The 15,066-nt window shown below is 38.4% G+C and overlaps 1 protein-coding gene across 2 annotated transcripts in view; it reads right to left on the bottom strand.

The window, feature by feature from the left end:
• LOC311514432 (uncharacterized protein) overlaps nucleotides 1-15,066 on the bottom strand; it is a 34,685-nt gene that overhangs the window by 16,777 nt on the left and 2,842 nt on the right. Inside the window, exon 2 of one of the 2 annotated variants that reach the window (XM_084616983.1) lies at nucleotides 13,605-13,715. In XM_084616983.1, coding sequence (XP_084473109.1) covers nucleotides 13,605-13,691 — 87 coding nt within the window. In that variant the 5' untranslated portion in view covers nucleotides 13,692-13,715. Of the gene's footprint in view, nucleotides 1-653; nucleotides 784-13,604; nucleotides 13,716-15,066 lie in introns of those variants that run through there. The other variant, XM_084616984.1, reaches the window with a different exon arrangement.

The following is a 15,066-nucleotide window of genomic DNA, read 5'->3' as shown; positions in this document are numbered from 1 at the left end:
CCAGTGAGGGAGGTAAGGAGAAGCTGTCCTCCTTGCACAGTCTCTGTTGTTTCCCAGTCTCAGTGAGTAATCGGGGAGGGGGCAAAGTGGGGAGGCCGGGCCTGCCCTCTACTCCAAGCTCCAGCCAAGCACCCTAATGGTATCAGTTATGATAGCTGACATTTTAGAAACATGGCACGTACAATTCCCTGGGCTACTTCCCCACAGCAGCCCCCACTTCCTCAGGCTCCACCCTTACCTCAGGGCCTCCTTCCTTGTGCCTGATATGGTGTGTACTACTCAGTCTCTTCAACAGCGCAACTTCCTCCCACAGTTCCTGACATCCACCCCCACCTGACTAACTGGCAAACTTTTAACTACTTTCACCCAGTCCCTGATTGGCTTCATGTGTTCCAGGCAACCTAGCTTTCTCCCTGCCTTCTGGAAAGTTCTTAACTAGCCCCAGGTGTCTTAATTGGCCTGGAGCAGCTGCCATTTCACTTATCCTGGTACCAGGGATTTGTTTAGCCTGGAGCTGATATATCTATCTCCCACTACTTTTCTATAGCCACACAAACCAAAAGTGAGCATTAAAGTAGACTAAATGAATCAGGAAAAAAAAATCAGCCCTCCATGAGCCTTCATCTATTTGTAGAACCAAATCAAAACCATACCTTTGTAAAGATCCCAGATTATTCTGATAAACACTTTTTTGGTTTTCTCCCATTTTCTGTATTCATGCACAAAGAAGAGAGACAGACTAGACAATGTTTTGATAGCTTGTTCATCACTCTGCCTCATGTGGCTGTGGATGCTAGAGGGGAAGAGGAATGACAAGCTATTTAATCACTGGGGTTCTCCTCTGCTCCAAGAGACAAACAACATTTCCCACCTTCCACATTTTCCTACCTTCAAGTAGTATTTAATTCAGGATCACTTTATTGGAAGAACAAGAATTGAACATCGGTATGCTGGTGGCTGTGAAAACACTGAAAAGACACACCTCCCACTTTGAAGGGCTTACAGTCTGAAGTCTCCTCCCACATTATTGCTTTTTATTAAATTATTAATTACTATGTAAACAGAAATAAGGCACTCTCTTTTGCATCAATCCCAATTGTCTTGTATTATTTAATATAACAAGAATGTTAATGGATAGCAAAGGTGATGACCTTACTGGTAGTTCATCATCAAAGCAACAGACTTCAATGGATGAAACATCTAATTATATTAGTCACTATACATCAGATACTCAGTTTAATTCTGTATGATTTATAGAGTGAGAAATAAAAATACATATGCACTTAAATACCTGTCTAATTTAAGAAAACATTGTCTGGAAGTCAAACTTCCTAAAGTTGTGTTTCATTAGTATGGAGCTAGTCCACAAAAAAAAAAAAAAAATCAGAATTTCCAACCTGCAGGAAATTCACAGAGTAAAGATCTGTTTTAAACATAAATAAAGCTAAAAAAGTCAAAATATTTATTTTTGTCTTTGTATGGAAAGTTATGAAACAGTTCAATTAAAAATGTTTAAACATTTTGTTTCAATTAACATTTCCAAATTGAACTATTCCCTTTCAGCTTGGTTCACCATTACTCTGTGCTCCCATGAGGTGTCATGGTTTCATAGGAGATGTAGTTCTTATGCTTCCATTCTGTAGATTTATGCTCTCTTTCTCCTCTATGGGATGGGTTTCCTATCTGGACTATATCTCCCAAAATATGTCATGGTCACATGACTCCCATGATGCATTGTGACAGTTCAACCAGAAGGAATACCGTGGTGCAAAATAGGAGATATAAGCCAGACAGGGAGCTTGGACCCTTCAGGGGAACAAGGGTAAGAATCATCCAATCTACAGCTCTCATGAGGCAGCATGGCAGCTCAGGCACAGAGAGGTAGGTTAATGTTGGACTGACCTGAAATGAAACATTTAAATTTGGGTTGGCAAACCAATATGTTTAGGTACATGTCAACCGAATGTGAAAAAATATTTTGTTTAGATTTTCGTGACTGAAAACCTAACATATTTGGCAAAATCTTTTTTTTTTCAAAAGAAAAAGTTTTTGTTTGGCAGAAACTGCATTTTTGTTGAAAAAACCTTGATAGAAAATTTTCAAGCATCTCTGTTGCTAAGTGAAATCCTATCACATTCAGTATACAAGCCAGATAATATGTTATGTTAAATATGGCAGGTAGGATTTTCTTGACATTGATCTAACTCTGTTACCATTGAAGTCAATGGTTAAACTCCCTTGGACTTCAGTAAGAACGATATCCCAGCTCTCCTACTATTTCATCTCTTCTTTCCCTTTTGCAGCCAGCCCTGGTGACTGCCCTCTCCTCCTCAGTTACACCTATGGAATACTCCTCCCCCCAGTTCTCTTGGTACCTCTCTTTCCCCTGATATTCCTGGGAAGATGCTCTCTTCAGCTCCACTAATGTTGTCTGATGGTTATCTAAATTTAACACCGTACCCTTCTGTTCCCTCACAATCCTTAGTGGTTGCCACACATCATTTTATTCCCTATTTTCACCCACCTGGTAGCTCCTTGGAAAGGAGAAGCTTAGGTGAGCTTCTAAGTAAACTTTTCTAGGAGAGGACAGACATGCCCAGGGCTGGCTGGAAAATCAGGCAGAAAGCACATCTTATTACCTACATGTTATGTTAAGATTACAGGGCTTCTGATTCCCAAACACTCAATCTCAGTGCCATTTTCCAGGTTCTTACATGCAGTTCATTAGCTAATGTAGTTGTAAAAGGCAATATAAGTGTTACATATCTTATTTATTATTAATAATTCAGATAACCCTGTTAGCTCCACTAAGCTCTACAATATACCGAGTTTTAAAATGTGTAACTTTACAAAGAGGATAATTTGTTAGGAATTCTTCTGCAAGATGCTGAGAGACAGTGCAATTCTGCCTCACAGAACCCCTTCATTTGATGAGTGAAAAATCCATTATCTCAACTGTGAGTGATTGTATTATGAAAAGAATATCAAGAAAATAAATCGAGAGCATACTCATCTTTTTTTTCCTTCAGAAAACTGGTATCGCCTTTTGCACTGTTTTATCCATGCCTTTTCACACCCTAATAAAAATAATCCTATTTAAAAAAAATAATCACCTTCAGCTTGTAATATAAACTTCAAATAAGGGCAATTTGACACACATAATGTTGACAAGAGTTTTGTACAGCACAATTCTTAAATATAGTGAGTTGTACAGACACTTAGTCTCCTTAAGTGTGGGAGAAAGGAGCCAAACACTGAAGTATCATTCATCTCATTTGGAACCAAAAACAAGTTAGCCAAGTCAACCCTATTGAGTTTTCTGTAGGAGTTCTGACATATAAGCCCAAGTTCTGCCCTCAGTTGCACCTAGGAAATATTTAAGTGGAGTTGCTTTCGTGTGAGTCAGGGCGTAAATTGGCCCATAGAAACATATAAAAGGTGATGTAAACTCCATACTGGATTAAAGCTCATCAGAAAACAGATAAGTGGTTGCAGAAAGCAACTCACTAATTTGCCATATGCAATGTTGTAGCCATGTTGGTGCCAAGATATTAGAGAGACAAGGTGGGTGACATAATATCCTTTATTGGACCAGACTTCTTCTTCAGGTCAGCTCCCTCTGAAGTCAATGAAAGTTGCTATCACTTATGCCACAATTGAATTTTACCCCCGAAGAGAGTGAAATGGTGCAGATGTAGTTAAAGCATGATGGAGAATGAGCTGCTTTAGTTTATATATTCTTGCTGGGTCTATTTTCTTATTTCAGTACACTTTATGTTCCCAGCACATATCACAAATTATGCACCATTAATGTCAACAGGGCAGCTGAATTAAGTCACCCATAAGATGTGCATGCTTTGCATGCCCAGTGAATGCTGCATTGGTGAAAGGTACACTGCCTTGCCATTTACAGCTGTGTGCTGAACACCTTATACCTAATGGCCCCAATATTTAGGAAGGCTTTGCCTCATCTTCAGATTTTGTAAACAGTTATTACCACGTTTTGTTCTGCTTTAGACACCTAACAATCTGATTTGTGGGAGTAGTAGTTGGTTCATTAAATCCTACAAAAATGAAGAATTCTTCTGCAGCTCAGTTTTAGTGGATAAATAGGCTCGGCAGAATTCAATTTTTATTTTTGTAATAATTTTGTCAAATATCAATGTTTATTTTAAAGCATTTTTTGAATTTGTATCAACTTAAATTTTCACAGCTGTTGGCAATTAGGGGGTATGTCAGAAAATAAGCATTTAATGATAGATGTTGAGATTAAAAAATAGTTTTACAATGATTAAAGCATGAATTGTTAACATAACATCTCAAAGTATACAACATAAGCATTCTTAAATCAAACTCTAAATTCTTAAGCTGTATTTTTCTTACTTTGCCTACGTGTAAATTTTTATTATTATCAATGGGAATTATATATATAGTTTGTGTGGTTAAATTGATGTTTACCAACACTTATCGATAAAAGCTAAACCTTCCAAACCTATATATAACTTATTCCTGTGCTTCCCAAACTGAGCACCATGTATCCCTTGGGGAGCCACAAAGGGCTAATAAGGGAGCAATGAGTGTTTGGGGAAACATAATCGGATTTGCCTTTGTCAAGGTTCCTCCCCCACTCTGAACTCTAGGGTACAGATGTGGGGACCTGCATGAAAAACCTCCTAAGCTTATCTTTACCATCTTAGGTCAAAACTTCCCCAAGGTATAAAATATTCCACCCTTTGTCCTTGGATTGGCCGCTACCACCACCAAATTAATACTGGTTACTGGGGAAGAGCTGTTTGGACGCGTCTTTCCCCCCCCAAAATACTTCCCAAAACCTTGCACCCCACTTCCTGGAAAAGGTTTGGTAAAAAGCCTCACCAATTTGCCTAGGTGACCACAGACCCAGACCCTTGGATCTGAGAACAATGAAAAAACATTCAGTTTTCTTACAAGAAGACTTTTAATAAAAATAGAAGTAAATAGAAATAAAGAAATCCCCCCTGTAAAATCAGGATGGTAGATATCTTACAGGGTAATTAGATTCAAAAACATAGAGAACCCCTCTAGGCAAAACCTTAAGTTACAAAAAAGATACACAGACAGAAATAGTTATTCTATTCAGCACAGTTCTTTTCTCAGCCATTTAAAGAAATCATAATCTAACATGTACCTAGCTAGATTACTTACTAAAAGTTCTAAGACTCCATTCCTGGTCTATCCCCGGCCAAGACAGAATATAGACAGACCCACAGACCCTTTGTTTCTCTCCCTCCTCCCAGCTTTTGAAAGTATCTTGTCTCCTCATTGGTCATTTTGGTCAGGTGCCAGCGAGGTTACCTTTAGCTTCTTAACCCTTTACAGGTGCGAGGAGCTTTCCCCTGGCCAGGAGGGATTTCAAAGGGGTTTACCCTTCCCTTTATATTTATGACAGCCTTTTTCTGACAAAGACTATTAAAGTAAGCTTAAAAATCACCTTCATCTTATCCACGTGTCTTATGTTGTTGCTGCTGCTGCTGTTCCAAAAAGAGCCCTCAATAAAGAGACTTTCTTCTGGGGGAAGCACCAGCACTAGCAGATAGGGGCAGTGGACTGAGGGAAAGACAGGTGTGTCTTGTCTGTACAATAGAGCATATTTTTATGAAGTATTAAGCCTACATGTGCAAACATTCAGCTGAAGATGATGCTTTTAATAAAGTTAAACAGAAAAGGAAAGAATTGGATGATAGTTACATTGTTTGCATTTTCATGTCTCGGTATTACTGTGGAAAGTCCACAGCCACAATTTATCGTTTGTTTTCAACATTAGTAAACAAAAATATGTGACTAAGGAAACTACACCAGTATTTCAAAACCAAACCCCTACAATTCATAAAAAGTGTGACTTTTTTTCTCTTTGGAAACAAGAAGAATTAATATTGTAAAAAAGATCATGTCGAAAGAAGCAACTGTCCTCAAAAAGCCTTAGAAGCATCTTATGCTATGGCCTTGTGCATTGCAAAATGCAAAGAAGCATACACCATTGGTCAGACCCTCAGCAGCAATAGACACATGTAGAATTCTGACTGGGGAACATGCAACCATAGCACTGAAAACCATCCTTATGTAAAATAATAACATCCACAATGAACTGATGACCTAGGAGAGAAAATCCAGAACCAGTTCATAAAACAAGTTAAGATGAGTCAGTATTTAACACTGCAACTTGATGAATCCCCAGGCTTGGACAACATGGCTTAGTTTCTGTGTTATGTGAAATTTGTCAAAACAGGTAAAAGTTTTAAATTAAACTATTTTTTTTATTTCCACGTTTACTTCACATTTGAGCCAATGATTGACGATGCTTACTTTGAATCTCAGTGTCTAAAAAGTCCAGACATTTCTAAAAGAATATTTGACCAATAAGCAATCCCTTTAATGTCTGTCAACCAGTCCTGTTCCCACCCATGATAATAGCAAAACTCCTGTTTTTACTGATATCAGAGGGAGCAGCATTCAGCCTTTACCATTCATTTGATTCTTTGATTTCTTTCCCAGAGGGAGCAAGGATATATAAAAAAAATGCTAGGCCTAGAGTTGGTTGAGGATGTTCTGTCAGAAAATCATTCCAATGGAAAATGAAGTTTCCACAAAAATCAATTTTTTTTGGCTGGAAAATTTCAATTTTGCCAAAATGTTTTGATTTTCGATCACGAAAATCAAAATAAAATATATTGTTTTATGTTACACCAACCCAAGTCAGAATATTGTATTGTATTGAAGTGAAAAATAATATATCACATTTTAAATAAGTTAAAACCCCATTAAACTGCAATTCCCTAACATAGCCTTATGGGTTCTATAGTTCGGTTCACCATTGTCTCCTATTAGCTTGACTCCTTGTTGTTCTACATCTCCCACAATGCAATGTGGATCCAGCTGACCAAGCTGTGTGGTACTTGCGGGAGTTATAAGATTCTGGGTTTATCATAGAAATATAGTTCATTCTTGGAGCCTGTTGTCCCCATTCTCACATTCAAACTAGGTTCTCCGGTTGGACTAAATCTCCCATGATACACCCAGAGTCATATAACTTCTCCATGCATCACAAAACTCAGTCAGCTGAGGACATATTGCACTGTGGGAGATCATGTCCTCTTTTGGGTTGGGCTCCCTAGAAACCATGGGGGCCAGAACTACAACTCCTATAGGGCAAGATAAACAATTTAATGCTGAATTGACTCAACTTTCAGATCAATTCAACAAAATAAAATGAAATATTTACATTTTAGGAATGTCAACATATTTTGTTTCAACTGAAAACGACAAAATGAAATGTTTTGACATTTCCAAATTGAAACGTCTTGGATTTTCTATTTCACAAAAAAATATATAAAATTACAACTTTTCATCCACTTTTGAGATGAAAATAAATGTTGAAATGTCAGAATTTCCTACAGGATGGAAATTCCTAATTTCACTCAGCGTCTGTCTAGGATAGTGGTTCTCAAATCTGGTCCACTGCTTGTTCAGTGAAAGCCCCTGGCGGGCCGGCCCGTTTGCTTACCTGCTGTGTCGGCAGGTTTGGCCGATCACGGCTCCCACTGGCCACGTTTCACTGCTCCAGGACAATGCGGGCTGCAGAGGGACATGCTGGCCACCCTTCCAGCAGCCCCCCATTGGCCTGTAGCGGCAAACCGCAGCCAGTGGGAGCCGCAATCAGCAGAACCTGCAGACGCAACAGGTAAACAAACCAGCCCGGCACGCCAGGGGCTTTCCTTGAACAAGCGGTGGACCAGAATTGAGAACCTCTGGTCTAGGACATTCCTCTCCTCTAATTTCTTTTGCAAGATGTGTTCCAGGCTTGGAATGAATAACAAAGGTTCATATGAGCATTCCGAATCTCTACCAATTGCCTTTCTCTTCTGCTGTTGAGAGGCAGTAATTCAGTTTGGCTGGAGATGCTATGTACACTGTTTGCCACTGATTTAGTTTAATCACACAGGGCAAAATTTTCAAATGGACACAAGTGACCTAGGAACTTAAGTCCCATAGAAAATCAATGGGATGTAGGCTCCTAAGTTGCTTCAGTGCTTTTGAAAATGTTAGAGGACGCAATTATTTTTTTCCTATGAAAACAGAAAATATCCAATTAGTGTATATCCAGTCACACCTCTGTCTAATTAATTAAATGTTTATGAACAGCAGTTCTTTACAGAGGAGTAGGCCAAATTTGGGGTGGCAATTATTTACTTGTGTGCTGTATTCATGTATGTGGGGGGAGATAACAAATATTCCATTCTGAATTATCTTGTCCACTCAGCTTACCAGAGAACAGTCTGAGAAAGCAAACCAACAATGAAGCTAATCTTAAAATTAAGATTTCTAGTACAACAGAACTAAATGTTCATAACACCTAGCTATACTATTGTATGTGAAGTGACAAATGTTATAATGCAATTAGGCAGGAGGACAGTCTGAAAAATCACCAAATTCCTGCACTGAGTTTATTTTAAAGCTAACCTTTACCTTGGTTTAAGCACAGAAGATTACATGAACCTAGAGCTCAATACAGCAGTGTAACCACCAGCAGCTCTCAAGCACTCTTTTCACATAGCTCTGCTTCCAGACCAAGTGAAACTAGTTAAACACCTGTAGAACCAGAATACAGGATGCAACAATGAATCTCCTTTAGCACTAGCCTCATAGAGGTATAGTAAGCTAGTTCACATAGATTGTAGCCTATTCCCTGTGCCTACTGTTACACTGGCAAACCAGGTGACAGCTCATGCCAAAGTCCTCATGTCTCAACTGAACACACACAAGTACACAGCTGGAATCAGTCAGGCTCACCTGTATGTTAGTATTGTTAAAACAGGTATCAGAATAATAAGAATAGGTTTAGTATTTATATTTTATTGAATACTCGTGAGTTGCTGTGTCCATTCATGTCAGGTATAACACCTGCATCCCATATTGTAAGATAATATTTGAGTGGATGTACTGTGAGCCACTGTGACTTGGCAAATAACCAGACAGGACAGAGACATTAACTAGTGTGAAGTACTGATCCCCAACAGAAAGTGTTACATCCTGCCCAACAAGGACTATTGTGGGACATTAAAAAGGACAAAATATGTTGATTGTTCTGTCCTTCCCTGCCCTGTGAAGATGAATCATGCAAGTGGATTACTGCTGTCAGCTGAGTTTGCAGCACAGAGCACAAGGGAGGAGGGGAATAAAAACCCCTAGCAAGAAGGAACTCTATCGCTATGATGTTTGGACTTGGGGGTGGGAGGTGGCACAAGGTTTATTAAGCAAAAACGAGATCATCAGTGCTTAGATTGAGTTAGCCCTAAAGGATATATAGAGTTTACTTATTATAGAAGCTTCTGTTATTTTTTGCAATTTAAGATTGTAATTTATTGTGTATATATATTTACCTTCTTTAAACTTGTAAATAACTCTCATGTCTTTTTCCTACAAATAAATCTTTATACAGTTCATTATAAGGCTGGCTACAAGCTTTGGTGTAAGATCTATGGTACAATTGACCTGGGCTAAGTGACTGGTCCTTTGGGACTAGGAGTAAGCTGAATATTGATGTAAGGGACCATCAATCACAATGGTATGCTCACCTGAGTCGTGAGATAGATCAGGGGGACTGTCTGTGACTCCCTGTTTAGGCTCGTTTACTGCCTGAGGTGTTTACCCTTGATTATTGGTTAGTAAAATCAAGTATAGAACTCACAATCAATTTGGGGTTTCTGCCTTGCTACCTAACAGTCTTCCCTGAGGTTGGTATTCATGTTCTTGAATCACTGGCAGCTTCGCACATCCAGTATGAGATAGTTAACCCTTTGATTACAGGATCAACACACTATGCAAAGCACATACAAAATTTACTCAGTACATGGGCCAAACACAAGCAACCCTCTTTTTTCATATATATAAGTGAAACTTATGGCAAATGTGACCTCAGCATGTAAATACTGACATGAAAACAATCAAAAATATTATTTTAGAAAACAAGTACAGGCACAAGAACTACCGGGTATACATATGATTTTGTGTGTACAGTTTATCACTCTAAAAAAAGCTTTTAAAAGCTTGCATGAAAACAATTATTTTCATTAATACTACATGTTTACATGCACCAGTAATGAGCCTAGTTTTCAGTACTGCAGCTTGGTGAGTTACATAAATGGATTCTTGAAGGTTAGGAAACATTACCAGAAGCAAAGAAGGGGGGAGAGAGGGGAAACTGGAAAAGAGCTAGAAATAGTAGAAAACGGAAAAAAAAGAAAACTAAGGATACTTAAGGAAATGGATGATATTGACAACACTTGGTAGGTAAGTTTCATGAGTTAAAATGATATTGTGTTGAAGGTCTTAGGAGAAGACTAAGGTCTACATTGCCCGCAGGATCGACAGGCAGCGATCAATCCAATGGGGACAGATTTATCACGACTAATCTAGAAACAATAAATTGACTGCCGAGTGCTCTCCCATTGACTCTGGTACTCCACCGGAGCGAGAGGCTCAGGCGGAGTCGACGGGGGAGCGTCAGATGTCAACTCACCGCAGTGATCTAAGTCGGTTGACTTCAGTGAGCTGTAGCTCACGAAAGCTTATGCTCAAATAAATTGGTTAGTCTCTAAGGTGTCACAAGTACTCCTTTTCTTTTTTTGACTTCAGCTGTGTTATTCACGTAGCTGAAGTTGCATAACTTAGATCAATCACTGCCCCAGTGCAGACCAGACCTAATTCATGCACATTGTTACTTGACAAAGCAATCCTCTTTGTGAGTGTTGTGGATATCTCCCACATAAAAGGAGAAGGTCCCTAGTCCTAACAATAATAGAGTTCTTTTAAAGAAGATTTTGCTATTACTCCTAATCTAGGAGTATCTTCATTTAAATCAAATAGGTACTATTTAGCAAAGCAATTTAGTTCTCAAATAATTTTGCATGTGGGGACCAAATCTCCATGGAACATTTTTCCACATAAAAGCCACAGGTAGCTGTGATCAGTTCTATGCCAATTTGATGTGGTCCTCTAGTTCCTGGCAGGTTGTTAATGACACCTCTTTTGCTGTGTATGTTTTGTGCATGCTAAGAGTAAGGAGTTTTTGATCTCACAATATTGTGGGAGTTAACATGGTGTCCTTTTTTCCCTCTCATTTAAATAATCACTCTCAGCACAGGAATATCATCCACAAAGAGTCTGGGATACCGTTGGACTCTAAACCACCTGGGTAATAGGTGTAACCAGTAATAAGCCACAATCTTTCTGTTTTGTTACTTGTAATGTTCTCGTTCAAACTCATCCCTGGTGTCACTCCATTGAAATTATACCAGGAATGAATTTAGTTCATCATTTTCTCCCAGGGGGTCGCTAAAGCATTCCAATTTTACTTATTTTGTCCATATCATCTTACAAATCATAAATTAAATCCTTTTATCTCCCTGAAAATCATTCTGTATTCCTTCTCTAAAATTGTTTTATCTCTTTAAAGTAACAGTGGAACTTGGTGCACAAGATCATACACCACCTCACTTTGTGACTCAGGAAGATAATTGTTGTTTAAATGCTTCAACAATGGGAAAGACAGTAGGCCTGTTGAGAATAAGCAACTAATAGTTTCAAATACTGGCATAGAAAGCAAATGTAGCAATATTTAAAACCTAAGGCATCTGAAAATGTTGCATTAGTATAGATAAGTATATTTTGTAAATTGTAATTATTAGCTAAATATCTGCATGTGTTTGTCCAAGAGGCTCTTCCTTTAAATTACTTTTCTTAAAGTTGCTACTAAAAGAAATTCTACACATTGTAATGATTTCACAGAATACTTTATTCAATTAGTACTGCATTAAAATTTGGATAAATACTATCACTCTATTATCTTCACACAGAAAACAATGTCTGGAGCAATTTATTGGCTTTATTTATATAAAGCTTACTAGGAAAAGAAATGGCCTGAACAGTAAACTTTCTTTAAAGGAGGAAGTCCACTACTGAATCTGCACAATCTTTTCACAGGGAAATTTCTTTTGGGGAGGAGTAGATTCCTTAGTTCAAGCAGCAACGAGACACTCTGATACCAGACTCAGGAGTGAAGCATAAAAACCTTTGGATAATGAGATAAGCAGATAATGCCATTTGCAATATTTCTGACAGTACGCTGATTAGGTTGGCACCTTTGTAACATTATGCCAATACTGTTTTCATGATCCATTTTTGGTATCTGTCACTGAGAGAACTGAGATATTTTGCCACAGGAGAACAATATAACCCCAATTTATTAAGGACCTGATCCAAATACAACTCAAGCCAATCAAAAGACTCCTACTGATTTCAATATGATTTATATCAGGTCCTTAATGTCCCACTGTTCCCACCAGTATATTTTCAGTACATGCTGTTTTAAGGTGCTCAGCACTATACAACATGAACTCTAGTTACGCTCTGTAGAACAATATTAAACTTTTATTACTTGATTTCATTGACCCCCAACCCTTCTTATGACCTTTGATCTTTCCTAGTGTCCTATTCTGTGTTAAGGAAGTGCAAATTTGAAGAGATAGAGAAGTTTGACATAGAAAATTGTTTTTTAAAGAAACACTTCCTAGTTTCTCTTGGGAGAAAGGAGGAGCTAGTGCAGTGGTGGGCAACCTGCGGCCTGTGGGGCTGCACGTGCCCGTCAGGGTAATCACTGGCAGGCAGTGAGACAGTGTTTACATTGACTGGCCACAGACATGGCCGCCCACAGCTCCCAGTAGCCGCGATTTGCTGTTCCCAGCCAATGGGAGCTGCGGGAAGTGGTGCGGGCTTTCCCACAGCTTCCATGTACTAGGAAGCAATGGTACACACAGAACAAGACACTGTGGCTAGAGTTGTCTGCCACTCATAAGAAATTGGTTGTTTTGTTTTGTTTTAACTGCAAAAAGATGACTCCCTCATCTTAGAACAAATATCACAACTAATTTCCTAACTAACTGGCCACTTATATCAACTTCTCCCTTTCCCCCAGATAAGATGGACTCTCCAAAGGCCTTAACCTTTTATGAAAATATTATTATTTTTCATTATTATTATTCATTTTAATTTCATATAGATGTTATGATTTAAGTTCCTTACTGCATTTTTGCTACATATTATCAACTTCCTCAGCAGACTGAAACAAAAAGGCACTGAAACCTGTTTCCCTACTTAATATGAATCTGAAACCTTTCTTGTCAAGTATGTTCGTATTTAGTATTGTTTTCACTACGTCAGAAGAAATAAAACGATATAAGCAACTCCATTAAAAATAAATGTATTTTTGCAGATGGAGCTGATATTAAACAAGATCTTAGAGGAGACTGTGTCACATCCTGTTGGATTAATTTAAATAAAGTACCAACACTTCATTTAACCAAAATTTAATTAATTATTATATTACTTTCCATTGTGTAATGAGATTATTCTAAAAGGCTTCAGTAATTGGAAGCTAAAAATGCTGACAAAGGTAAAGAGCGAAAGAGAGAGAGAAACACAAACACACACACAAATGACTAATATATCATACAGGCCCTGAATAAAAGCCATCACATTTACAAAAGATGCCTTTTCCCTTCTTTTACTACCTTTGCCTCACTGCTAATTTTGATCAGAGTATCACTCTGGAGTTCTCCTCCGTCTTGTTGCTGCTCCATTATTTTTTTCTTCACCATCTTGATGAACAGCAGGTCTCCTACCTATAAAGATGCAAAATGTGGAAGTTTATGAATGACATCAGTTTATTTTTGTTGTATACATAATATATGTATATATAAAAATATTCTTCTTCATTCAGGGGCATTACGTAAATAATTTAAAATGTAAAGAAATGCATTATGATCTCCTTCCCTTACATCCTTGGGGCAATGGTGGATTGATGGCTTCGCCATAAAATTCAACCTATTGTAGACACTCTTATCTTAGGAAAAAATGGTGGAAACGATAAAGTAAACATTCATTACAGCACATGAGGATAGGTCTTAACTCCTAATAATTTTATGGGAACTTCGTGGGTAAATCCAAAAAGAAATAATTTTAGCTCAGTCCCTGTGCATCAAGATGTTGGAGTACATATGGTCTTCTGTCACAAAAGAAGACAGATGTTTAGAAGTTAGAACATGCAACTGGGAGTTAGGAAATATAAGATCTGCCACCAGATCACGATGTGAGTTTGAGCATATCACCTGAACTCCCTGGACCTCAATTTACCCTGAAGGCCTTGCAGGAGCCCGAGGCATAATTAACATTATGAACCAAAGTCTGTGAACAAAAGTAGGCCTGGCCTTGGCAGAATAGTAACACACCAGATATTGGTTAATCAAGTAAGCACATTCCTGACTGGAGAGGATGGTACAAGAACACACCAACCTCTCCAGAATCTATGACAGGTTTCAGAGTAGCAGCCATGTTAGTCTGTATTCGCAAAAAGAAAAGGAGTACTTGTGGCACCTTAGAGACTAGCAAATTTATTTGAGCATAAGTTTTCATGAGATACAGCTCACTTCACCGATGAAGTGAGCTGTAGCTCATGAAAGCTTATGCTCAAATAAATTTGTTAGTCTCTAAGGTGCCACAAGTGCTCCTTTTCTTTTTCCAGAATCTATGTAAACAAATTCCTAAGAGATGGTACAGGGACACACAGACACATTATAAGATAAGGATGGGTTGACAGGATAATGGACGAGGATGTTTTGTTTGAACTAGTAAGTACAAGGGATAAGGGTAGTAACTAACAACATCTGAAATGCAATACATAACTTATTTTTATCAATGTATAAAAGGAGAAGCCACAGGAGGGGCATGTTTGAACTGGTCTAGGGGACAGCATCCTGATAAGTCGATTGAACTGGTACCTTGTTGCAGCCATACATATGTTAGTATCCTTGTAGCTCCTATGGGGTACTAATACCATACTTTGTCAACAATTAACCTGGCTGAGAGCCTTTGCCACCGAACCAAGTCCGTGGTCTCTCTTAATGAACAACCTTGAGGTCTGCTGAGTCTTCGAGCTGCATCTCTGCTAGTGCAGCTAATACCAGTGTTCCAAGA

Source organism: Lepidochelys olivacea (genome assembly GCF_965140295.1).
Source record: "Lepidochelys olivacea isolate rLepOli2 genome assembly, chromosome: 1".
NCBI classification, from domain to species: Eukaryota; Metazoa; Chordata; order Testudines; family Cheloniidae; genus Lepidochelys; species Lepidochelys olivacea.
Note: the sequence above shows the minus strand (reverse complement) of the source record. Positions and strands in the feature narration are given on the sequence as shown.